Source organism: Parus major, chromosome 5 (assembly GCF_001522545.3).
Source record: "Parus major isolate Abel chromosome 5, Parus_major1.1, whole genome shotgun sequence".
Classification (NCBI taxonomy): Eukaryota; Metazoa; Chordata; class Aves; order Passeriformes; family Paridae; genus Parus; species Parus major.
The window spans coordinates 56,380,260-56,403,360 of NC_031774.1; the positions used below are offsets into that span (position 1 = coordinate 56,380,260).

The following is a 23,101-nucleotide window of genomic DNA, read 5'->3' on the forward strand; positions in this document are numbered from 1 at the left end:
AGTACAGGATCTCTCTGGAAAGATAAGAGAGACACTTGGGAAAAAATAAAATAAGAAATTTAGAAACCAGTCAGTTTGGCATTGGCTTTGTATAAAAAGACTCAAAATCCTGTTTTTAAATGGCAGATTTTAATTGTTATAAACATCACATATTTCAAGGTCAGTCAGTCAGACACCACTGTTAACTGCAATCTTTATACTGGGTGATGTCTCTGTGATAAAACAGGAAATATTTCAGAGCTCACTGTTAGATAAATCCTTTTCACTTACCAGTCTGAGTGCACATACTGAGCAGAAGAAACACAGAGTAAGAAGCAAGGCTGGCAACAATCAGCAGCAAGATACTAAAAACCACAAAATATTCACAATTAAGCACTTTTACATTACAATGCACTTCCGTGCTTTAAAAATGCTACATTTGCAAGAACTAAGCTACAAGATTTCCTCATTTTAAGGCTTGTATCTGCTGACTATGGTTCACGTGGTCTCTGATCTTCCCAACACTTGCCAAGTTGCCCTGATGTATGGAATACAGGATATTCATAACCATGGGAGTTTGTGTGTGCACATATACATAAACACATTCTCCACTGAAGTGAAACCAATGTTTAGGAAATGGTTAAAGTGACAATTCCAGTGACTTTTTCCCCATTACCCACAGGTTAGCATTTGCAATAAGCAAAAGTACAAACAAAAGCACAAGCTGACACAGTTTCCACAGTTTTCAGCCACATATCCATCCTATTCCACAAGGCCCATTCCTGGAAGTAAAGGAGATTACAGTTTTGGAAGGAAAATATAAATCTGTCAGGAGTAATGGCCAAGAAATTGCCACCCTGTGGCAATTTAATGCAATGTCTTGGTAGGACTTATGTTAGGCCATATCTGAACAACTAAATCAAAAAGGGGAAGATCTTAACCAACAATTCTGAAAGGCATAAGCTATTTATTTCTTCCTCAGATTTGTACGGGAATCTCAGTAATCCAGTTTTGTTCAATTTAATCCTACAAGACGAGTTTAAGAATGAATATATGTAAAAACTGAAAACTTACCTAAACCCCATGATCCCTGTGTTGGCCATGGCATAGGATAAGCCAAGTATCCCACTGCCCATGATTGCATTCATTAAGTTAAACACTGAGAAAGCAAAGGAAGAACCACGACTTGAAGAACCCTGTGAAAAGGACAGAAAAAAAAAAAAAAAAGTACAATTAGTGGAAGAGGTGTTTTGATCTTTCCTAAAATGAAATTCAAGGGAGCGGGCAAAAGCCAACTTTTCCTTCTTCAAAATCTCACTTCTCATTCTACAACGACGCACACACGATGTGCACAGGCGATGCCGCCCGGCAGCCCCACAACCTTTGAACACGGCGAGAGCCGAGCGCAAAACGAGCACAGCAAGATTTACGGCTCGGAGCAGGCTCTCCCCGCCTGCTCGCAACAGGGCGAGGGCACATGGCAGCACTTCCAAGCGCTCAGCAAGCAGGGAATCGAAGGGATCAGGAGCACCGATGGGAACAGAGACTCATCCCCCCTCTCCAGGTGATTATCCCCCTCCCAGGTGCTGTCACCCCGGAGCCGCCCCGCACAGCCCCGGCCCTTGAACCCGCGCTCCCCGAGCTGCTTCTCCTCAGCACCCAGCGCGGCCCCCTCAGGGCGCTCCCTCCCCGCCGCCCCTCACACGCACGCTGCCCGGCGGCGGCGGCAGCAGCGGGGCGGTCTCCCCGTCCTCCTCCTCCTCGTCCTCCTCCCGCCGCTCGCGGGCGGAGAGGTACCAGCCGCGGGCGGGCAGGGGCCGGACCTGCCCGGACCCCCAAGGCGGCGCCGCCGCCATCGCCCCCCGCGCCCGCTGAGCTCCCCCGAAGGGAGAGCCGGGGGCGGGGCCAAAGGGGGCTGGTCCTATTGGGGGCGTGGTCAGCGCCGAGGGGCGGGGCCGTCACGCCCCGCGCCCGCCCCGCTGAGGGGACGTGGAGCGGGGCGTTGTGGGCGTGACCGTCGCTGTGGCTCCTCCCACCACGGCGCAGCGGCGATGACGCGCGCGCGCGGCGCGCAGGGCCCGGCATGAGGTGAGGGCGGGGGTGGGGAGGGGGCTGAGCGGGGAGAGAATTCCCTGAGGGGAGAACGGGATAAACGGGAATCGTGGTGGTGACGGAAGGGATGGCGTCTCTCTATTGGGGAGGTGGCGGTAGGGGCCTCCAGCCAGATCCAGCGTTGCGGGCGGCTTTATCTTGTGGGTTTAATCCGGTACCGAGAAGAGGCAGGATGAGAGGACGTGGCCCGAAGTTGCGCCAGGGGAGGCTTAGTTTGGACATTAGAAAACATTTCTTCATAGAAAGGGTGATTAGACATTGGAACGATGTCCAGCAAAGTGGTGGAATCGCTGTCCTGGAGGTGTTTAAGGAAAGACTGGGCGAGGCACTCCGTGCCATGGTGGTGGGTGTTCGGTCACAGGTCCACTCGATGATTCCAGGAGTCTTTTCCAGCCTATTCGATTCTCTCATTCTGAGAACCACGCCACCCATTTCCACCCCCAGGAAAATGTCCCAAGAAAAGCACGGGGGTGCTCAGGCCTCTGGATGTGAGGGGATTTCTCCTGTGCAGCAGACGTGAGGAATGCAGTGTGTCCTGAAGAAGGTGTGCTTTGCCAAAACCCTGGCTTAGTGAAGTGGGGTGCTTGGGAGATGTAAGGAGTTCCCGGCGAGGAGCTGGGATTTGGGCGGGACGGGGGATGGGAGCAGGACCAGCTTTGGCAGGGTTTGGGCACAGCAGGTTTGTGAAGGAGAGAGAGCACACAGCTTCTTGTTACCCTGGAAAGAGGAAGGGCTGAGGGAGGCAGGCAAGAGAACCAATTTCCTTGCAGAGCCTCCCTCTCAAAGCAAGATTTAAAAAAAGTCAGGAGAAATGCCAGACTCCAGCACCATCTAATCCATTGGTTCCTGCTTTGGAGCAGCCATTGCCAAGGCAGAAAATTGGGTCCTTTTGGTCTGTTTCTAGTGGAGGAAACTATTTTGAGAAGTATAAAGCCGCTTTTCAAGTTACCATCCCATGGATGAACCAGGGCGAAGTGGCAGGAACAGACATTACTGATATTTCTCTGGACCTTATGCTGAACATTGCATTTAATTAATGACCTTTCTGGCATGCACCTTATGGAGTAAAGATCTTACAGAGCATGGAACCCCTTACACTGGGGCATGGGAGGCAGAAATCACCAAAGTGATCATGACCACTGTTGCTAATAACTGTTTTCTAGCAACCACTGCTTGGTAATGAATTTTACCAGACACAGGAGGAATCCAACATGAGTAGGATCAAGACAGTAGAAGTCTTTCCATTTGGCTTACTGAGATTAATATCACATTTATTAGAACAAAGAGAGGTCATTGTTTTTTGGCAGGAGGGGATTATATCGCTGCTTGAAGTCAGTTAATGTTTGAGTCTAAAGATACACTTGCAAAATAACAGAAATTTTCAGCATATATTTCATAATAAAGAGCTTTACTAAATGATTGTGGATTGTTTGGTACAGATGGAAATTCTGGTTTAAGAGAACAGCAAATCCATGTGATTTGCAGCCTTTTAAATGGAATGATTACATAATGTCTATAAAATGAGTAATTTCTCTTCTAGGACTTTGTGGAGATTGGGATACTGTGCCAGACTACTGAAAACTAATCATTTTAGGACAGCTGCATCAAATACATCATTTCCAGCAGTTTGGATGTTATTGGCACAACATTCTGGCAGAATACCTGGGCTCTTTGTAGTAGTTAAAAAAAATACTTTCTTCACAATGCCCGAAACTGTGGAGGATAAAACTAATCCAGAACTGTATTTGCCACATCCTGGAGTGCGTGGGATGACACTGCTCAACAGAGAGGCTTTCAAAAGGACAGTGGTTGTTCCAGCTCTTAAAGTCAAGAAAGAAATTGTGCATAGTGTGCTGAAGTCTCTAAAACAATCAGTACTGCAACGTCCCGGCCTCAAACGGGTGGTGGAGGATCCAGAGGATGAGGACAGTAGATTTGTTATCCTGGATCCTCACAAAGTTCCGGAATTCTCATTAGGAGAGTCAGAGCAGCAGGTTTTGAAACAGCTCAGTGTCCATCCTGAAGTGACCAAGTACCACCTGGAGCTGACCTATGAGAATTTCAAGTCAGAGGAGATCCTGCGAGCCGTCCTTCCCGAAGGTCAAGAGGTCACCTCTGGATTCAGCCGTGTTGGCCACATTGCTCATTTGAATCTCAGGGATCACCAGCTGCCCTATAGACACTTGATTGGTAGGTGAAACAGCTTCTCTCAGGAAGCTATTTGTGCCATTTGTATATTGCTAAAAAGTTACTGTACTGAGGGGCACAGCTCTCTCACAGTTTGGTGCTCCCACTGCACTGAGCCCTGGGCCAGGGTGAAATGCATGCCCTGGAAAGGCCACAGCTGCAGCCCTGAGTCATTAGAGGGAGGTTGTTCCAACACACACTTACTTTTGTTAATTTAGCTGTAAACAGCAGGTGTATTGTAGCTGTTGCAGAACATTAAAAGGTCCTGGTCCCTTAACCATAATTATCTCTCACCCTCTCTTTCAGGTCAGGTTATAATGGACAAGAATCCAGGAATTAGCTGTGTAGTGAATAAAACCAGTATTATTGACAGCACATACAGGAATTTTGAAATGGAAGTGCTTGCTGGAGAGAACAACCTGGTGACCAAGGTACAGGCCTTTTCCCTCTAGTATTTTAAATTTAATGTGCTAAAACCGAAAGGCTTCTTCTGGAGAGATGTGATGCAGGGATGCTGCTGATCCTTTGCACAGTGCCCTTCCTTACACCTGTCTGAGCCTAAGGGTTGGCTCTTACCTCTGCATTCCTTTGTCCTGGTCTGCCAAGGGCAAACTCAGCCATGGGGATCAGGAAGGCATGTATTATTCCAAATTCACAGCCTAGATTTAATGATGTGGCTTTGATCTAAGAAAATCCAGTTTCCTAATTTCACCAAGCCTTGTCCAGTGGCTGGTACAGAAATTTCAATCTCACCAACTTTGCAACTTAGGCAACATTTTGCCTTTGCCTTTTTTCTCTCCTGTCAGCAGTAAGACAAACCTCCTGTCTCCTCTGCTCTGACATTTATCAGGTGTAATCACTGTGTAACTGCCAAGTGTTCTTCACATAGGGTTTCTTGTCTGTAGCTGGAAACTTGGCCCACTGCTTCCACAAAAATATTTTCTCTTATCTGTTAGCAGCTTTATATTTTGAAAGGAGAAAACATGAGATTACCAAATAAAAGGCTGAATAGCTTGGTGGAACATCCTGTTCATGCAGAGAGAAGGCTGTTAGATTGTCAAGGCAGCAGAGGCAATTGAATATTATGCAGATGGTGTCACCGCACACCTGGCACACCATGTAGCTGCATCCAGGAGCACAGAGACACTTCAGGGTGTTTCTTGCTGGCAAAGCAAACGTTGTGGTGATCTGGATCCCAAGTTACTGTACTTCGGAATCAGACAATTCCACGTGCTGGGTGCAAAGAGAGTATTATCTTGCATCCCATTCTCATCTGAATAAATAATATTCTTTTTCAGGTCTGTTCTTAAGACAGTGGTAATCCCAAAGCTTGGGTTTGGATCAGTTTCCAGACTGTCACCTTGGGAGATGAAATACAGTATTTTTCAAGCTGCAGGACTGGCTCCCAGAGGCTTTGAATTTGGCTGACGGTTCCTGTTCTTCGGCTTATCATTCTCAGACGCTTATTTACTGTGTGCACTCCACAAAGGAGGGCTTGAGGCATCTTTCCAAGGTCTGCTTTCAATAGAGGAGTTGTCAGCCAGCCACAAAGCTCTTGAAAACCCTCAGGTTTTTTTAGGGTCATTTTAAGTTGCTGCTTTATTTCCACCTGGTGATTGAGACCTGCATAAAGCCAGCCATTGAGATTGACACTGGGGACATGGATCTTTCTGATGAGTTGATCTGTTGATTTAAGATCTGTTTATTTGATTGCTTAGTTGATGTGTTTAAGATTCCTGTGTGCTACCAGTGAGACAATGCTGATGGTACATGTTATCTTTTGATAAGGCACCTTGGTTTTTCATTTTCTTAGTTAGTGATAATGCTTAAATCTGCCAGGCATTTGAACACAGAGGCTTAAGCAAACCTTTTGGACTTCCAGGTCAAAGAAAATAACATTGTCTATGAACTGGACTTTTCCAAAGTGTACTGGAACCCGCGCCTGTCCACAGAGCACAGCCGTATAGTGGAGCTGCTGAAGGCCGGCGACGTCCTCTTCGACGTCTTTGCTGGCATCGGACCTTTCGCCATCCCAGCAGCCAAGAGAAAGTGCCGAGTGTTTGCCAATGACCTCAACCCCGAGTCCTACACCTGGCTCCTGCACAACTGCAAGCTCAACAGAGTGGACACCAAGGTAAAGGTGTTCAACATGGACGGCAGGGACTTCCTGCGGGGGCCGGTGAGGGAGGAGCTCAGCAAAGAGCTCCCGCTCCTGAAAGAAGAACAGAAAACCGCTTTCCACATAGTGATGAATTTGCCAGCGCTGGCTGTGGAGTTTCTGGATGTTTTCAGGCACCTCTTGGTCGGGGAGCCCTGCAGCCCTGCTGGTCTTCCCACTGTGCACTGCTACGGGTTCTCCAAACACAGCAACCCAGCCAGAGACATTCAGGAGCGAGCAGAAGCTGTGCTGGGAACCTCCTTGGCTGGACGCTGTTCCACTTTCCTGGTCAGGAATGTGGCACCCAACAAGGAGATGCTGTGCCTCAGTTTCCAGATCCCAGCAGATGTGCTCTACAAGAGGCCCTGCCCTGACGAAGGTAAGGAGCAAACCTCCCACGTGGTGTTGGGATTTCAGGCTGCACCTTGTGCTGCTCAGGCTGGTCAGCCCCATGGGCCACCCCAGGCGTGTGACAGCGGTGTGGATGTGGCAGGCAGGACGAGAGCCTGCACGTGTGCAGCAGCTGCAGGGCTTCCTTGCTTTGGTAACAGCAGCCTGCTCCTCTGATCCCAGCATGAGCCTCCCCAGAAAAATGGACTGGACAGGATCACCCCACAGGCCATAAACCAGACCTTTATGCCTCAGGTTGTGTGCTGGGGGAGGATGGGGTCTCAGTGACCCTTGTGGGTCCCTCCAGTGCAGGATATTCAGTGGCTCTGTGATCTAATGCCAAGCACACATCTCTATTAGCTCAGTCCTTCAGAACTGGAGCTGCATTTTTGCCCAGATCAGTACACTTCCAAGGGACTGGTCCCAGCTCTGACCTTCTCCTTATGCTCACACAGATTCAGTGAGGCCTGGAGTCACCACATCAGCAGAATCAGGTTCTGTACCTGGTTCAATTTAATTGAGACATAGATACCCTTAGAGATCTTCAGTACTGAATTTGGTTGTTTTGTGGGTTTGGGTTTTTTTTATTTATAATTGTTCATTTGTTCTTAAAGTACTTGTAGAAACTGGTTGGTTTCAGTGGTCTTGGGCTTTGCACTACATGACAAAGAGAGCAGAGGAAAGCTCTCAGCCTGCAGTTACACGAACTGGAGGAAAGGAGATTTATATAAAGCTTTAATGCCATGAATTATTTTTATGCTGTTGTTGGGTAGCACTGAAATGTAGGTCAAAATGTAACAACATACAGGTTTTTTGGAAGTCTTTTTTGGCATTCCGTAAAGACCCCCCTTTATTGCTCTAGGAGTTTTCATTTGTGACTGTTAATCCTGATTTTAACTCTCACCTCTTATTAAATCCCTTAACAGAGCTTCCTGCTCAAGAGCTTGTGATTCGGTCAGTCTGTTTACTGTACATTAAATAACTTAATTTTTCTAACCTTTTCCAGCAAAACCAGCCTCGAAACGTCTGTGTACCAGCCAAGATTCTTCAGAAGAGAAGCTACTGAGTTGAAGACCAGAGCTGTGGTGACTACCTTAATTTGTATAAAGGATATTTGGGGTTTTACTCCATGAGTTATAAGGAGCAGACCTGTGTTCCCATCAACTTGCAGCTTTCCTCTGCGAGTCCTGCTTCCTGCAGTCACCTTTTTTTCTCATTGTGGGATCGATTGAAATTGTTATTACTACAAAAAATTAAAACTTTATTCTCTTATAATAAATGTGTTTTGGTACTTCCCTGCTCTCTATTGTTTCGTATTCTGTGCTAACTCAGTGACAGGGCCTGGGGTTGTTTAGTAGCATTTTGATAATGTGCAAGTTGTGGGCGAGAAGAGATTTTATGTCTTGTCGGGTCTAGGAAGGTGACTTACATAACCCCTGCCCTGGATTCTCCAACAAATGTTTTGGTTTGAGAATATTGGATTATAGTTAGCAGATGCACAGCTCTTGAGTAAGCAAGGTAACCTTTCAAAAGCTTAATTTGAGATACCAAAAGGCAAAATAGCCCAATATCCTGAGGTTTTGAGTAAAAAATGCTTTTTAACACCAAGGTTTAGTTAGGGATTAGTTAACTCCTACTTTGTGTTTGCCCATGGTCAGAGCCAGAAAGACTTTAATGTCTTTTGCACATTTGCAGATGAAGTTCATGCTTGCATTGCAGTTCCAGGCTGAAACCAGCACCTGAAAAACAGTTCTGTCCTGAAACCGTGTCCTCCTGTGGCTTTTGTGCCTCTGCCCTCTCCCAGCTCTCCCTACCTCTGCCTGCTCCCCTGCTGCAGTCCCTGGATGATCTTTCTGGCTGGCTGCTTGTACTCTGCAGGGATTTGAAAAGCCTCTGCCTTTGATTTCCTTTTCTTACCCATCCAAACTATTGTTGGGCAATGTCAACCACAAATAGTTTATTTGGCCAGAGAACTCGGCTCGCCCTCTCAGTTTCAGATATTTTCCCTCAGCCCAAGCTCTGAGCTCACGCCCAGCAACCAGATGTCTGTCACCCTCCTGGCCCTGCTGCTGTGGCTCCAGCCCTGAGCCTGCAGCCTGCTGCATTTTTGGTTCTCACCCAAACACCACCAAGGGCCATGGATTTGTTTTGCTTGTGGCTCCGTGTGACAGCCTTTCCTTCCCTTGGCTGCGCAGCCGGTGTTTGGAGCGAGCCCTCGCAGCCTGGTTCCTGCAGGATCACATTTATCAAGCCCCAGGGAGGCCATCCTGGCTCTCCTGGGTGTCCTGATTCCTCCCTGGCCCGCACTGAGCCCGAGCACTCCTGCTCAAGCCTTTAACACCAGTCCCTGCAGCTCCAACCTGGGAGTGCTCTCCTCCCAGGCACTGCTGTGCTGGGATTCTGTCCCGGCCTCACTGCTGCTCCGCTGCCTGTCCTGTGTCCTGACCCCTCTGCTGCTCTCCAGCTGCTGCCCTCTGCCTTTCCATAAACATCTGAAGGTGGCTCCTGTTCTCCAGAGCCCACCACAAACACTGCCAGAGCCATAAGGCTCTCCACCACTCTGGAATGGTGCAGCCACCCTGGGATCATTGCCTGACACAGATTGCAGGTCCCTGGGACTCCACATTGCTTCACAGCCCCAATTTAGGGCTTGGCACCACTACACCAACAGAAACCAGGCTTTGATCACCATTTCTGGGTCAAGCCTGTAAAATACGTAACTGATTTTCATTAAAGCGCCCCAGGGCAGGGAAGGATTTGAAATGGTAGAAGTTTTTTTCCCTTAAAGACTGAATGCAAGCGTTATTCCAGCAGCAGAACTTCAGTTTAGATGCCAGTCTAGCAGATACATCACTATACTCATAACCAGGGGGTTTCCAGCTGTCTGTTAAGTTGCCAGTTCTGTGTACAAGAAATGACATAATAAATGTTATTCAGGCCAAGTTAATGAGTGTATTGAAATTAGAAATATTAATATGCATATGCAGTTCTGCATTCCTTAGGGCATGACCTGGGGCTTTACAAAGTGAATATAAAGAGATCATTGGTGAGGTGCATCTTTGGGTGTGCCTGGGAAAGGGGAGAGAGGAGGGAAGGATCTGATCTCTTCCACACCTCTGCCTTCTCTAACATTCCTTGTCAGCAGCTGTTCTGAGCACAACCAAGGGGATTTCAAAGGGCAATGGAAATTTTGCCATCTCCCCCCATTTTTTTTAATAAGAAAACATCAAGTCTCGAACAGATTTTATTCTTCTCTTTATTACAGCATAAAAAAAATACATCCATCTAGTGCACTCCTCAGAGCAGGATTCAATAGGTATGAGCAGGTGGCCTATAAAACATGGTCCAAGGTGGCTGTCCTGAGCAGGTTCCCATCTCCTGCAGTTGGTTAATGTTCCATTACAAGGAGCAGGCAAGGAATACAAAAATGATCACATCAGGTGGAAGGGATCATCCTGAAAGCCAAAGGGATGTTCCCACCTAAAGAAGTTCCTGAGTTTATGACAGAAATTTGCAAATGGAGATAAACAGCAAAAACAAACATACAAAAACAAAACAAACAAACAAACCCCAAAAGGGAACCCCACAATTGTGACTACTTCAGTGACTCTGCCTTGTATCAAGGTTTCTTAGATGGCTTCTAGAGCACCTCAGCTGAAAGCCCTTGAGCTAAAGATTTGTTTTCCAAGCAAAGGTGAGAACCAAGTGACACACGGAGGAAGGATCCCACACAAGAGTTGTGTCAGCATATTTCCAGAGTTTCTCATCTCATCCAGCTGGCAGGAGGAAAAACCCACTTGTCTAAACTGGGGAAACTAGTTTTATGGGAAGAAAATGTAGGCTTGAATATTGACACTAAATGTTATAATCAAAATGGCATTTAAATGCTTGTGCAAATAAAACCCTGCAATAAGAGTAAAACCACAAACTTTATTAAAGTCTGGCTTTATTTAAAAAAAATTTACAAGTGTATTTCTTTAAGCCTCAAACGTACACAGCCGAGTTATTCACATCTTCCATTAGATGTGGCTTATTGCTTCAGCCTCCCTCAGCAAAGTGCCACATGACTAACGAGCTTCCCCCTCCACAAGAATGTATCTACCATTTCACAAAGCTCTCGTGCAGATGGGGTTTGTTTTCTCCCTTGAACACTTAAACACAGCTGGTTTTGCACCAGAGGGGTGCACAGGGCAGTGAGTGCAGCCCGGCCAACGCAGATGGCGCCGATCCTGCCCCACCTTTGCTGGCTTGGGTCTCTTCTCGCCCCACTGGGTGTCCCTTGGCCACAGGCTGCTGCTCCCTGGCTAACTGGGGTGCCAGAAGAGCCCGCTGAAAGCGTCCTGCAGGGCCCGGTGACAAGCCAGGGAGGACGCGTAGCCCCCAGCCAGGTCCTGCGGAGAGGCGGCTCGAACGTGGGTGAGGTACCTGCAGCAAAGAGCGGAGTTATTTTAGAGCAGAGGAAACACATCCAACACCCTGTAGCTCACAGGACAGCGAGGTTGAGGCTACTTTTTAGGAGAAAGCAAGGAGATGGAGCTGCCCACTGCCTGCTGGACACATCAGGATAAAACCTGCATGAGCTGAAGCAATGAAGCAATCCACACCTTCAGGCAGGCTGCCCCAACCAGCGCTCTGGTGGCACAGGGTCAAGGGCACCAAGGGGTTTATGCTCTCTGTGCTCACTCTGAGGGTCGTTCATCTCCCCACTCCCACAGGTCCTGCCAACACCAGGACACCACCAGAAGCTTTCCTGCACTCCCACAGAAATAGGAGGGTTTCAGCTCTGCTACTTAATGCCAGACACCCACCAAGCTGATGGCACCAGTTGCTCTGATGACCACAAAACTTCCTTTGCTTGCTACCTGTGCCTGGAGCCCACTGACCCTGGGAATTAGATCTGTGGGAGGCCACCATCATTTTGGCTAAAGAAGATTCTAAATTTCCCCATTAATCAGCACCCATTTGCAGAGCCATTTAATTCTACCCCAAACCTTCCAGAGCGATGAGCTGCCATGAAAGCAGGAGTTGACATGGAAACACAAACACGCTGCCTGTGCTGGCACTGCCACTCTTGGCTGCCCTTGGCTCCTTCCAAGGGCTCCACCCCAGCCACACACACCGAGAGCTCCTGTTAAAGGATGGCTTCATCCCACACTGCAACCCCACAGCTCTTGCACCCCATGAGACAAGTACAAGACAGATTCCCCACTAGTTTTGCACCAAACCCCATCAGACAGACAGATCGCCAGCCCAGCAAGACCAGCCTGAGAACCATCTCCAATCCTGAGCACCAGACACAAGCCCATGAACACAAAGTGCTTTCCACAGGGGCCACACTTCAGCTGCTGTTTTGATTCCTCACTTGGTACATGTTGCTCCTGGGAAGGTTGAGTCACTCCACCCCTGGCTTGGCAATCCAAGCATAAACTTGCAAAATGCACACAGCCTTTTATAATGTTATCCTGAGAAACCTAAAACAGCTGCACTTTTGGCAGGAAAATACAGGACCACCAGTAAAATATCCAAAACAGTTGCATCTTTTAATTTATGACTGTACACTGTTTCCATAAAGAGTATATAAAACAGGTCAGATTTTATAGGTAAGACATAATAAACAGTCATACCCATTGATGCCATAAAAGCACAGAAAAAGATATTACTGAGAAATGATTAATTACAGTTTTAAAAACTGTATTTCTTGCACCTAATAACCACAATGCACAGACATGAGCAATGATTCTGAGGGATTCTTGGTGAGATGCTGAAGCTGAGACTGAATTTACCTCCTGTGAGGTGTTTTGAGGTGTTTTGTACCAAGCTGTGACAGAATCTGGCTCTCGCTGCCAGACACTGGTTCCCATAAGCACAGACACAGGCAGGAACATGAAATAATAATAAAATAAACCCTGTTAATAGTGCTCAGTCCAAAAGAATCCACAAATACAGCAACAAAGCTGGTCCCATCTCTAAATTTGCAAGGGGGGGTTGTCTGCAGAGAGCTTCTGGTTTGTGGCACAAGACATTTTATGGGTTTTAATTTTTTTTTTAACATTCTTGTTACTTGTCCCTCAATATTTTAAGAGGAAGATCTCATCCTTCCCAAAGGACTTTTAAAACTGCTGTGGGAAACAGGAGCTCCTTTTCCCAGCCAGGAATGATGGGCACTGACAACAACAAATAATTTCCTTCAAAACGCTGGTGTGAAACTACCTCTACCCTCCAAACCAGAGAGTCTTATAAAAATCAGATCCCATCTTGGATTTCACTTCTATCATATTTATTTCATTGCACAACTTCATTTTCCCCTCATGCATGAAACAGTCCAGTGAAAACGGGATTATTTTACATTTTAATATTAACAAAGGTTGGTTGTGTCTTTCTCATTACTTTTCTTATCTTCTCTTACTTACATATCACTGAAAGGAGAAAAACAGAGTATATTGTTTCCCTTTTTCTACAATATCTGAAATTGGAGAGTTAGTTTCATAAGACAGCCTGACTTCCAGCCACTGCAGAACTTGTAGTTAATTGGAAGGTGATCTCTGAAGCAATACAAAATCACTGCCAAACGGGCTCCCATCGACTTTTACTGCACAACCTGCCCTAATTCTCCTTATTCCTGTGAAACGAGCACGGCCCCGCTGCTGGCTGTCAAGTGAGGTCTTTATTTTCTTGTTAAGTATCTGAACTTACTGCTCTTGACCCATTTAATTACTGTGGTACACCAGGCAATTGCAAAGAATCTGCCACGCTGAAGCCACACAATGAGAAGCGAATGTGTTTTGCCGGCTTTTCCACACCGGTCCCCATCTGTGCTGCCTGATTCCAGCCATCCCCTCCACAGGAGAATCTCTCTGAACTGGATTCCTGGGGTTTCTGGCAGAGGTCAGCACATCTTTTCATGTACACCTTTACAACAGCAGCAGGAAGAAGCGCTTGCCAAGTTTTATTTCCAAAAAGCTGAGCTCCGTTAGGTATTGGGACCTGGAGGTAATTGCTCTCACTAGTTAGCAAATTCCAGCACACTGGGTCTGTTTTTCATAGGTTTATTTTAAGTACCTGTAAATCTTATAAGCAGAAACCAGGAAAAAGAGGTTTGCTTTTTCTGGTGCACAGTTTTTTAATGTAACTTGTTTTTACTGAGGGCAGACTAAACTCTAAACTCTGAAGTTAAAAAAAGCCTGCACTATTATTTTTGAGCGGGGCTAAAGGGCTGTGTGTTCCCTGGCCCACCATTTCACACTTCCCATTCCCAGCAATGCCTATGCTCTGCTTCAGGCTCTGCCCAAACAAGCCCCCTTTCCTTGGCTGCAGCCTTTGGATGTTGATCTTCCCCGTTAACCTTTCACGTCAGTTAAAACACATCGTATTTTGTTCTTCATGAGCCTTGGGGGGCTCATTCCTGACCTTCAGTTTCTCATCACCATGGAGGGGGTGGAAGGAAAAAAAAAAAGCCACCAAAAAAACCCTCCTGTTTTAAAGGAAAGAGGTGTAATTCACACTCGGTGTGGAGGCTCAGAATTGAGCTGGTTGTTCCTGGGAGGGGGTTTTCTTCATGTTTTCTCTTTTCCCGAGGCTGTGTCACAACCACTTGACCAGGAGAGGCCAGGGCTGTGAGAGCTACATGGGCTCAGTGTGGCAGCAGATGCCATCCCCCTGTGCCTTCCCAGCACAGCCCAGGAGCCCCAGTCCCCCTGGCACTGCTGCTGCTGAGAGCCAGAGGACCCAAGAGCAGCTCAGCAATGCCCAGGGCCACTGGCAAACATCTCCTCGCTGCTCAGCAGGGTGGTCTTCTTCCAGAGAAACTCAGGAAGGATGTCAGAAACAATCAGAAAGAATGGAGAAACAGCACAATCAAACCTGGCTAAAATAAACACAAAGCAAAAACCAAACAAAGCTAAAAAACCCTACCTAAAAAAACCAGAAATAACCAAACATACAACCAACAAGCCCAAACCACCCCACAGTATGTCCCTTCACCCACCCAACTGAAAGTACCAGGGCTAGGGATTGTTTCACACAATCTTCCCTGCTACCCAAGATAAATACACTGCCAGGGTTGTTTCTGCAGATGCACCAGTTATGCATTACATATGGAATAACAGTGTATTTGGCATAGAGATATTTTTTTCTTTTACCTATTAGGTATTTTATGGGAGCGAAGAAAAGAAAAATCATTCACAAGTTGACAGGGAAAAATAAAAAAGAAATAATTTAATTTGATTCCACAGAGTAGATTTAATGCTCATCTGATTATCTGCAGTATCCAAGACAGAAACTAATGGGGCAGACATTAGATCTGGGAAATTTTCCAGATTCATCATTTAAATAATAAATAGTGGTTGCATAAAGCAAGCAAAATACTCTGGTCTGGAAAACTGTGTGAAGCATTAGCAAGGCAGTAGCATAGGCTGCTGCATTCCTGAGCCTTTCTGGAGACAGCATTTCCATTAGATTTACCAATCCCTAGGATGAGCTGTTGCTGTGTTACTCAGTGAGCTGCAGAGACTGGGTCTGGTCAGAGAAAAGAGACATGTAAGGAACTGGACTGAGTCTGCCCAGGGTCTGCTCAGGAATGTGTGGTCTGGGTTATTCTCTGAGCAGGTACAAACTGAGCTCCTCTGCTCAGCTCTGTTTTCCTTTCAACACAGTTGGTCCATGCAGCCAAACAGAATTTGTTTATAAAATGAGCCGAGTTCATTGCTGTTCTCCACTAAATAGTCCCAGGAAATGCATTTGGGAACAGGCCTTCACTGGGTGTTATTCAAATATGGTGTGGTTCTCCCTCTCTCAGACTAATATGACTAAGGCAGGGCAAAAACACAAGGCACAAAGCTGCTCCTCAAATCCAGAACAGCAATTCATCTTTACAGGGAGTACCTACAAGCCTAATCTTCAAATTAAAAAACAAAGAAAGAAACAAACAGACTTTCATCCATTTTAGCAGACACTATCTGGGCAATATGATTGTATTTAGATGTTAAACCCACCAGCAATATTGGTATCAGAAGTTCCTGCTGAACCCCAGCCAACACAGCCTGCTCTGACACAGAATTCAAGTCTAATGCAGCCATGAGCTCAGCAAGGGATCCTCATGAGCCCAACCCAACCCCTCCTTGCCTGAGGTCACACTGCCAGCCCTGACAGCAGCTGGGCACCTGCCACCAGCCTCTCCTCTTCTCCACCCTCCAGACCACACAGAGAAAATGGGAGAAAATCTATTTAATAGGTTCAATCACTGAAGGAGTTCTGTTACTTTTTTGGTGGTTTTTTCTATGTTTCTCTGTATACAATTGCAGCAATCAGTGTGGATGTCAAAACAGGGCTATTCATGATGAGGTCCAAATATGACAGATCCCAAAGCAGAGAGAGGAAGTACATTTTCACCCAGATTATGGCATCTTATGCACTAAACACAGCCCATAGTGCAGGGGTACAAGGAAAAGTCACTCTAAATACCACAGCAGAGTCCTGGCTACTAAAAAATCCTGCCAAAGACAAGTGGTCCCGCACAGACACTGCCCCTGCAGCTCCAGCAATCCCACCTGCAGACAGCAGTGCTGTGCACATTCAGCTTAGTAAGCCAGGCTGTTTTGTTATTATTAATAACCCTGTGCTGCTTTCGGAGGGCTTAGTGAGCAGAAATTGCTCTCTGAGGTGTCAGATGAATGCCAGACCCTTCTCCATGCCACAGATTTGCTCAGCCCATTTCACTCACCCAGGGACCTGCTGCAGAGCCATCACTTACTCATCACAATTCCAATTTCCAGCAAGGAAATTTAGTGCCTTCATCTTTCTGCAAAAGCAGATGCCTTCTGTCTCTAATGGATCTCTTTTTGTTACAGTTAAGGATGAAGAAAAAAATGTAATTGAGAGTTTACACATCTAGAACTTTTATTTCTCCACTTTAGGTTTTCTGAGTGAAGGACAACGCTCTATCAGAAATAAACTTTCCCAGTAGAAAAGATAGGAAATACCCCTGCCCAGCAAATCAATAGAAGAAATACAGGACTCCAAGTGATTCTTTCTAACCTCTTCCATCTGCTTTTTCTAAACAGCAATTTGTTTCAAACAGGGTCAGTTTTCTCAGGGCAGGAGTGTGTGTAACTTCGTGTGGTGAAACAAAGTACTTTAAAATTAAAACAAAACAGGTCTGCCTCAGCACACCTCAGCTTAGATGGAACAGGACAGAGTTCTGCTACCAGACACTGAAAGAGGTGAAGAAAAACCTCAAAAAGTGATATTAGCTATGAAATAGCTGTCACTGATAAAGCCAGTTCTGACTCCAAAGGTAGAAATTAGTGATGAGTTATTCCCCCCTCTTCTTCTCCCTTAAAATGTCCTTTATATAAAGGGCAAACATTTTGGATCCTGGAAACCCAAACCTTAGGGTTCAGTGCTCCCTCCCAGTCAGCTTCTGCAGTAATCAATAAAGACATTTCTGAGGGTTTAATGTAAAAACTACAACACTTTTATTTGATGTTTCACATAAACTGTTTCCTCTGTTAATGGTGAAAACCATTACCTGTAAGATATATATCTAATGACCCATCTCAGAGAGTTTATTACAGATTACCTGTGAACTGGTGAGTGCAGTTGTGAACCCTGGAATAGAAAAACCTTTAACTGCAAAGACCCAAAGTCACAGAAGACCTCCTTGGTGGGAGATTTTCCCATACTACCTTCCCTAAAAACTTCCTCTTTTTGTGATGAAATCCAGAGACCAAACATTTCCACTGAAAAGCTAATACATTGGGGAGTGGAATGGAGGAAACATTCCTCATGACAGCTACCTCAAAATATACCTTCAGTGCTCCTCATAAAAACCCCAGCTCTTCTACTGGCAAAAAAAAAGAATTTTAAAGGAAGAAAAGTCTTAGAGACCACCTGGTTCTCCATCATTTTCCCAGCACTACAATTCTACTGCTGCTCTGGTTTTTAAATAGATGTGAGACCAGACCCAAGTACTTGCATTTATTTAACACATAAACATTTGCTTTTGGAGTAACTGAGCAGCCAGTGCTGTTGCCTTGAGGTAAGATGAAAAGCTACAGAGAAATTGAGATCAAAGGAAAAGGAGAAATGCCTTCCGCTTCCCAGAAACTGATATAATTTTAAAAGTGGATGTTTTAAAGTGTAAAGACAGGAAACTAACGATGAAAAAGGTTTTATAGAATAAAGGAAGCTTTGTACTCCTCTGCCCTGATATGCATTTTGCACATTTCCTCTGCTGCAGGCTGGATGCAGCCCTGGGACAGGACCTGCAGGCACTGCCAAAAAAACAAAGTTTGGACAATTCCAGTCCCACTGCAGGCACCACCTTGATACAACTATTTCAACCAGAAAAGTCTATAAACTGCAAGTACAATGGACTACAGACTTTGAGACTATCAACTTAAAGCACTGTCAATTGTAAATCTAAAAACTACTTTGAAAAGAGACGTAAACCCCTTAAATGGTGCAAGCTGACCTATTCCCACCTTTAAAAGGAACTGTAAATCCATTTACACCTTAGATGTTACAAATGTTAACAAGTTAAATAAACCTCCTCTTTTCACTGAGGAGTTATAGAAGCTAGAGATTCACATTCAACAAGAATTCCCATGTGTAAATCCAGTGCATGTTTGAAAAACATATTTTGCCCCTCATATAAGCCCATAATTCACAGTGGGTGTCTGCATATTCCCTTTGATAATAATCAAATGCTACATTTAATCAGCTTCTCTTAACATTTGATCAAGCAGCATCACTTCAGATGAAGTATAACAGTTCCAGCCTTAGAAAAAGTGAATACCAGTTCAAGAGAGCAGCCAACGCTGTCTTTGGAGCACTCAGTGATTCTGAGCTAATGTGAGAAATCTTGAACACAGTTTCAAAAGTTAAAGTGATGACAAAGGTCATCCTGTTTTGGTGGGTTTTTTTAAGTTGAAAAGGAAAACAAACAGTCCTGAAGCTGCTCAAGTACATCACAACCCCACTAAGGAACCCTTAGAGAAAGGAGGCGTATCCTCAGCAGGTCTAAGGCAACATGGGTTACAGGTTTCTGTGCCATTGCAGGGTGGCTTCAAGACAAGGATTATCTGACAATTCTCCTCATTTTAGCACATGACTGCCTATTTTAAAATAAAATCAGGAAATGGAAAGCAGAACCTGCAAATACACAAATCCCTTGCAAGAAAATGAAAACTAAAGGCTATGCAAGTTCTTTTTGGTCATGTGTTTCAACTCTATAAAGGATATTTTATACAAATTCTATGCTGACTTCTCTTTCCTCACTTGTTGGGGGGCTTCCTCACATCTCACTTTCCTCCCAGCAAAATATTTACTTGTTTGGATGGCTCCACACATGTCAGAGAAGAGCCATCACTGACTGTGCTGTGTAAAGAGTTTGCTTCTTGCTGCTCACCACGCACCTCCACACCACACATTCCTGCCAGCTCCAAAATATGCACAGGCATTACCGTTTGGATTTATTTTTTTTTTCCTTTAAACTGCAAGGATTTCTGCTTCAACTCCTTCCCAAATAGCTGCTTGGATTCCTCACCCCCATGCACTTAGCTGTAACAAGAGGTTAGTGTTTATTTCTAGAAGCCTTGCTCACAGGAAGCCTTCCTTCAGCGCCAGTGACTTCCGTAACTCCAGAGGGGCTGGGAGCGCTCTCGGATGAGCAGGGGCACCTGGTCCCCCATTTGTCATCTTCCTGAGGTCACCCGCCAGCTGTCTGTCCTCTCAACACCCGGCCTCAGCACCGCGCTCGAGGCATTCTCCCTCGCTCGGGTTTCCAGCTCTGCACTTCCAGATACAGTAAATCAATCAGCCCCCGCAGAAAGTGCTCAAACAACTGCAAGTGAAGCATTTTAACACCCTTGAGCGGCCCCGCTGTGCACAAGGACACTGCGGTGCCCGCTGGAGCGGCACAGCGCTGCTCTGCAGGACTGCCGTGGCTTACACTCGGCAGCGCTGCAGAACTGCAGCTACATTTAGTCTGTGACTAAATCGGGTTCCACTCGTACTTGACCCCGGGAAGAATGTTGTTGAACACAAGGCCCTTTGCTCAGCTGTGATGTTGGGTTTTTTTCTCCTTTTCAATGGCTAAAACAACCATTAAGCCACCATTTCTGTAATTGCAAAGCAGCTCTCTTTTTAACGTGTTGTGGAAATGTTCTGGCATAGACTGATCTCCAAATTCTTCATCTTTCCCTCTGTCCTCCAACTCCACTCTTCCTCCCACACATTGTGTTTAGGACAAAGGGCACAAGAAGAACGTGGATGTGTTTAAATATTTATTATAACTCTGAGGAAGTTAACCACTGTTCTGTAACTTTCTACCTAAGTCAAGACTGCTTTCATAGGCTCATCTTTTTTTATGTAAGGACAGGGTAAGTTCAGTTTTAAAGACACCACTGCATCTTTCCCCAAGGCTGGGGGAACACTTCCCTGGGCTGGACTCTAGGAATACAGCATCCCTTCTGCAGGCAAGAAGGGAGAACACAGCTTTTATTCTGACAGACAGTTCTTTTGGACACACAAGATCTTCTTTTAGGATAAAATTCCCTCCTGTTTCTCCTGCTTTGCCTTTTTCCCCATGTTCCATGCACCCCACTGAGCACCATGAATCCCCCAGCACACAGCCAGAGATCCATATTGATGAACTGGGGCTTTGGGAGAGCTACATGAAAGAGATTCCTCCAGCACCAGCTTCCATGTAAATTATGCATCTGTAGACAAAGTGAGCCCTTTCTGAACAGAGCACTCAGTCAGGAACACCTACAGAAGGAGGATGGAGATGCACAGACAAGTTTTTCTCCCTCTTTTTAGCACGTTTTGCTTGACACACAGTTCTGAGGCAACAGACAAGGACAGTTCTGATTGTACCATAGAATCATAGAATGATTTGGGATGGAAGAGACATTAGAGATCATCCAACCCCCCTGCCATGGACACAGGGAAGCCACCCACCAGCTCAGGACACAACCACAGAGTCCAAGGTGGCTCCAAGCAGACAGGAGGTATTTTAGCCCCAGGAGTACTGGTAAGGACTTTGATTTCAGGCCCAAAGCTGGAAAATGAAGTAGCAGAACGCTTTTAAAGTTTTTCTTGCATTTAAGGACTTGCTTTAGTCCCAGCAGGGAAGAACAGAGCCCCTGGGTGACTCACGTATCAGGCATGGCAACAGGCTTTGCCCCCAAATCACTGCTGAGGGAAAAAATCACATGAACAAAGAAAAAGTGGTTATAACCTCAGCTTTGAAATAGTTTCTCCAGTCAGAAGGTCAGTTCTGTTTTCACTGTGACACAGCATCCTCTGTTCTGAGCAGCAATGAATTCACATCATATGGCAATTCCAGTTTAATATGACTCAAAATAACACAAGAATTTCTGGAGGGTTTTTAGCCGCTGATACTGATCAGATAAGTAAGCTGCCAAACCTAACAATTATCTCAAATGAAAAACTACAAACTCTCAGTTATTCATTTCAGATAATAAGAACCCAAAGTTATTTTCTTTAGGCAGAATGTGGAAAGTGTAATTGTTGAAAGCAAATATTGCAGTTTGAATGACACTACTTAAAGAAGATGAGATTGTTCAGGTCAAAAGAAGGTGAAAACCAGGTGGATTTCTCTTGCAGCTGACTTGTGCTCTAATGCCTGAGCCCCTCGGCCGCCTCAGGTTCTGCCTGCTGCTGGTCAGGTCAGCATTTCAGGCTGATGCTGAGGATCATGTTTACAGCTCTCAGCCAGGCTGGCGTTTGCTCCTCAGGAAGGCCTGGAAGAGGTGGGAGGGAGCAAAGAGGGCAGGAGCTCGGAGAGTGGCTTCTCCTCACCACCACGGACGGGTGAAGGATGAGAAGTGTCTGCCCCAGGCTGGTGCAGCCTTTGGGCTGAGCTCTCAAACCCCAACTGCAGAGGAGCTGCACAGCCCCACTCTGGCACAGGGCAGCCACAGCTCCCACAGGTGGGGGAGGAGGGAAAAGTTGCCCTGTTCTCCTGAAAATACCTTTTACAGAGGAGTGAAGGGGGAAAAAAACACTCCTTCAATCCTAGGCAATTTCCTCCCATCTGTCAGCATATGGTAGAAGCTATTATTATTTGGCTTAAATATAAAGCATCATTAAGAGCATTTTTCTGTTTTAACAGCTTAACAATTCTATTGTGAAATCTGGGTGAAATTCTCTGGATTTTATTGTCCTTCTCTATTGTGCCCTGGTAGAATTTCTAGAGGGTAAAAATGCAGTGATGATAGGAGATCTTTCTTTTACTCTTCTAAAAAGACAATGAGTTAAGTGTCTAAATTGAATCATTCTTTATATGATTTCTGTTGAATTAATTTTAATTTTCTGTTGCTTTCAGTCTAATCTAATATCCTGAGAGAGCAGAACAGATACCAAACAGGAGTGTGCTGAGTTAGACAGAACCCTTTAGTATCACTTGGGAGAGAAAATACCAACAGACTTGTTACAGAGCAGTGACATCCACAACTGCTGAAATTCTCCGTGGATTATTTGTTAACAACTCCACTCAACTTGCAAACTCCATCCCCAAAATCTGTCTCCAAAAAAGTTGTGCCTACTGACTGAACTGATTCTGAAACTGGTGCAGAAAGAGCCTTTTTAAACATTCACAAAAAGTGCCCAGAAATTAGTGGGGATCGCTAATAAAAATGATATTTAATAAATTCTCCTGCTGAGGAGAGCTCCCAGGGTAACACTAGGTGGCAGAAGGCTCTGTCACATTGAAGACACCTGCAGACAGATACACTTCCAAAGCTACTTGAGCTTGATTTTAGAAAAGCTAAGGGGAAAACAGTTGAAAGCAAAACAGTTCTAAGATCCCATTTTCCATCCACTCTTCCAGTTCTAATTCTGGCTCTGATATCCCCAGTGCACATTATTTCACCATTTTAGCTATGCCAGAATGTGAATGCCTCTTTTAAACCTGGACCTTCAATCACATCTTACTCAATTCAGATGAAATTCTGTATGTGACAGGGGATTCTATTAAGCTTTTACGTTATTAAAAAGAAATTCACTGTTCAAATAAATAAATGGCCACTAGGACAAATACACAATGAAAACATACTGTGAGTTACCTTGAAGCAAATTTGAAACCCAGCCTGGAGTGCTATACATTTCTGCAAACACACTTCTGCAGCTGAAAGAAAATCAACAACCTACAAACTCATTCAAAACTGCTCAAGACTCAATGTGGAAAATATCTGATAAAAATGGCAGCTGCTCCCTCATGGAGGTGCATTTTCAGGAATACTTTTGTAACTA

At 45.4% G+C, this 23,101-nt stretch overlaps 3 protein-coding genes across 7 annotated transcripts in view; 1 reads left to right on the forward strand and 2 right to left on the reverse strand.

Annotated features, from left to right (window-relative positions):
* The window catches only part of SLC38A6 (solute carrier family 38 member 6), a 37,926-nt gene extending 36,062 nt beyond the window's left edge, over nucleotides 1-1,864 (reverse strand). For 2 of the 4 annotated variants that reach the window (XM_033515129.1, XM_015632003.1), the window contains exons 1-3: nucleotides 1,689-1,864; nucleotides 1,054-1,175; nucleotides 271-344 (exon numbers count right to left, since the gene is read on the reverse strand). In XM_033515129.1, coding sequence (XP_033371020.1) covers nucleotides 271-344; nucleotides 1,054-1,175; nucleotides 1,689-1,835 — 343 coding nt within the window. In that variant the 5' untranslated portion in view covers nucleotides 1,836-1,864. Of the gene's footprint in view, nucleotides 1-270; nucleotides 345-1,053; nucleotides 1,176-1,297; nucleotides 1,516-1,688 lie in introns of those variants that run through there. The other 2 variants (XM_015632005.3, XM_015632007.3) reach the window with 2 other exon arrangements.
* Nucleotides 1,865-1,983: 119 nt separating this feature from the next.
* TRMT5 (tRNA methyltransferase 5) lies at nucleotides 1,984-8,121 on the forward strand. Of its 2 annotated transcripts, none has more exons than XM_015629577.2 (5): nucleotides 1,984-2,067; nucleotides 3,632-4,281; nucleotides 4,585-4,709; nucleotides 6,161-6,815; nucleotides 7,833-8,121. In XM_015629577.2, exons 1-5 carry the CDS (start codon nucleotides 2,063-2,065, stop codon nucleotides 7,895-7,897), a joined length of 1,500 nt encoding a protein of 499 aa, XP_015485063.1. In that variant the 5' UTR covers nucleotides 1,984-2,062; the 3' UTR covers nucleotides 7,898-8,121. The 2 variants fall into 2 exon arrangements, with proteins under 2 accessions (XP_015485063.1, XP_015485064.1); XM_015629578.2 differs by lacking the exon at nucleotides 1,984-2,067 and adding an exon at nucleotides 2,158-2,635.
* A 1,943-nt stretch (nucleotides 8,122-10,064) lies between these two features.
* MNAT1 (MNAT1 component of CDK activating kinase) overlaps nucleotides 10,065-23,101 on the reverse strand; it is a 116,601-nt gene continuing 103,564 nt past the window's right edge. The window contains exon 8 of the mRNA XM_015631539.1: nucleotides 10,065-11,251. Coding sequence (XP_015487025.1) covers nucleotides 11,131-11,251 — 121 coding nt within the window. The 3' untranslated portion in view covers nucleotides 10,065-11,130. The remainder of the gene's footprint in view (nucleotides 11,252-23,101) is intronic.

Coding starts and splice junctions, on each gene's coding strand:
- TRMT5 (XM_015629577.2), top strand. Junction 4,282..4,584: donor GCCCTATAGACACTTGATTG/GTAGGTGAAACA, acceptor CCTCTCTTTCAG/GTCAGGTTATAATGGACAAG. Junction 6,816..7,832: donor GAGGCCCTGCCCTGACGAAG/GTAAGGAGCAAA, acceptor AACCTTTTCCAG/CAAAACCAGCCTCGAAACGT.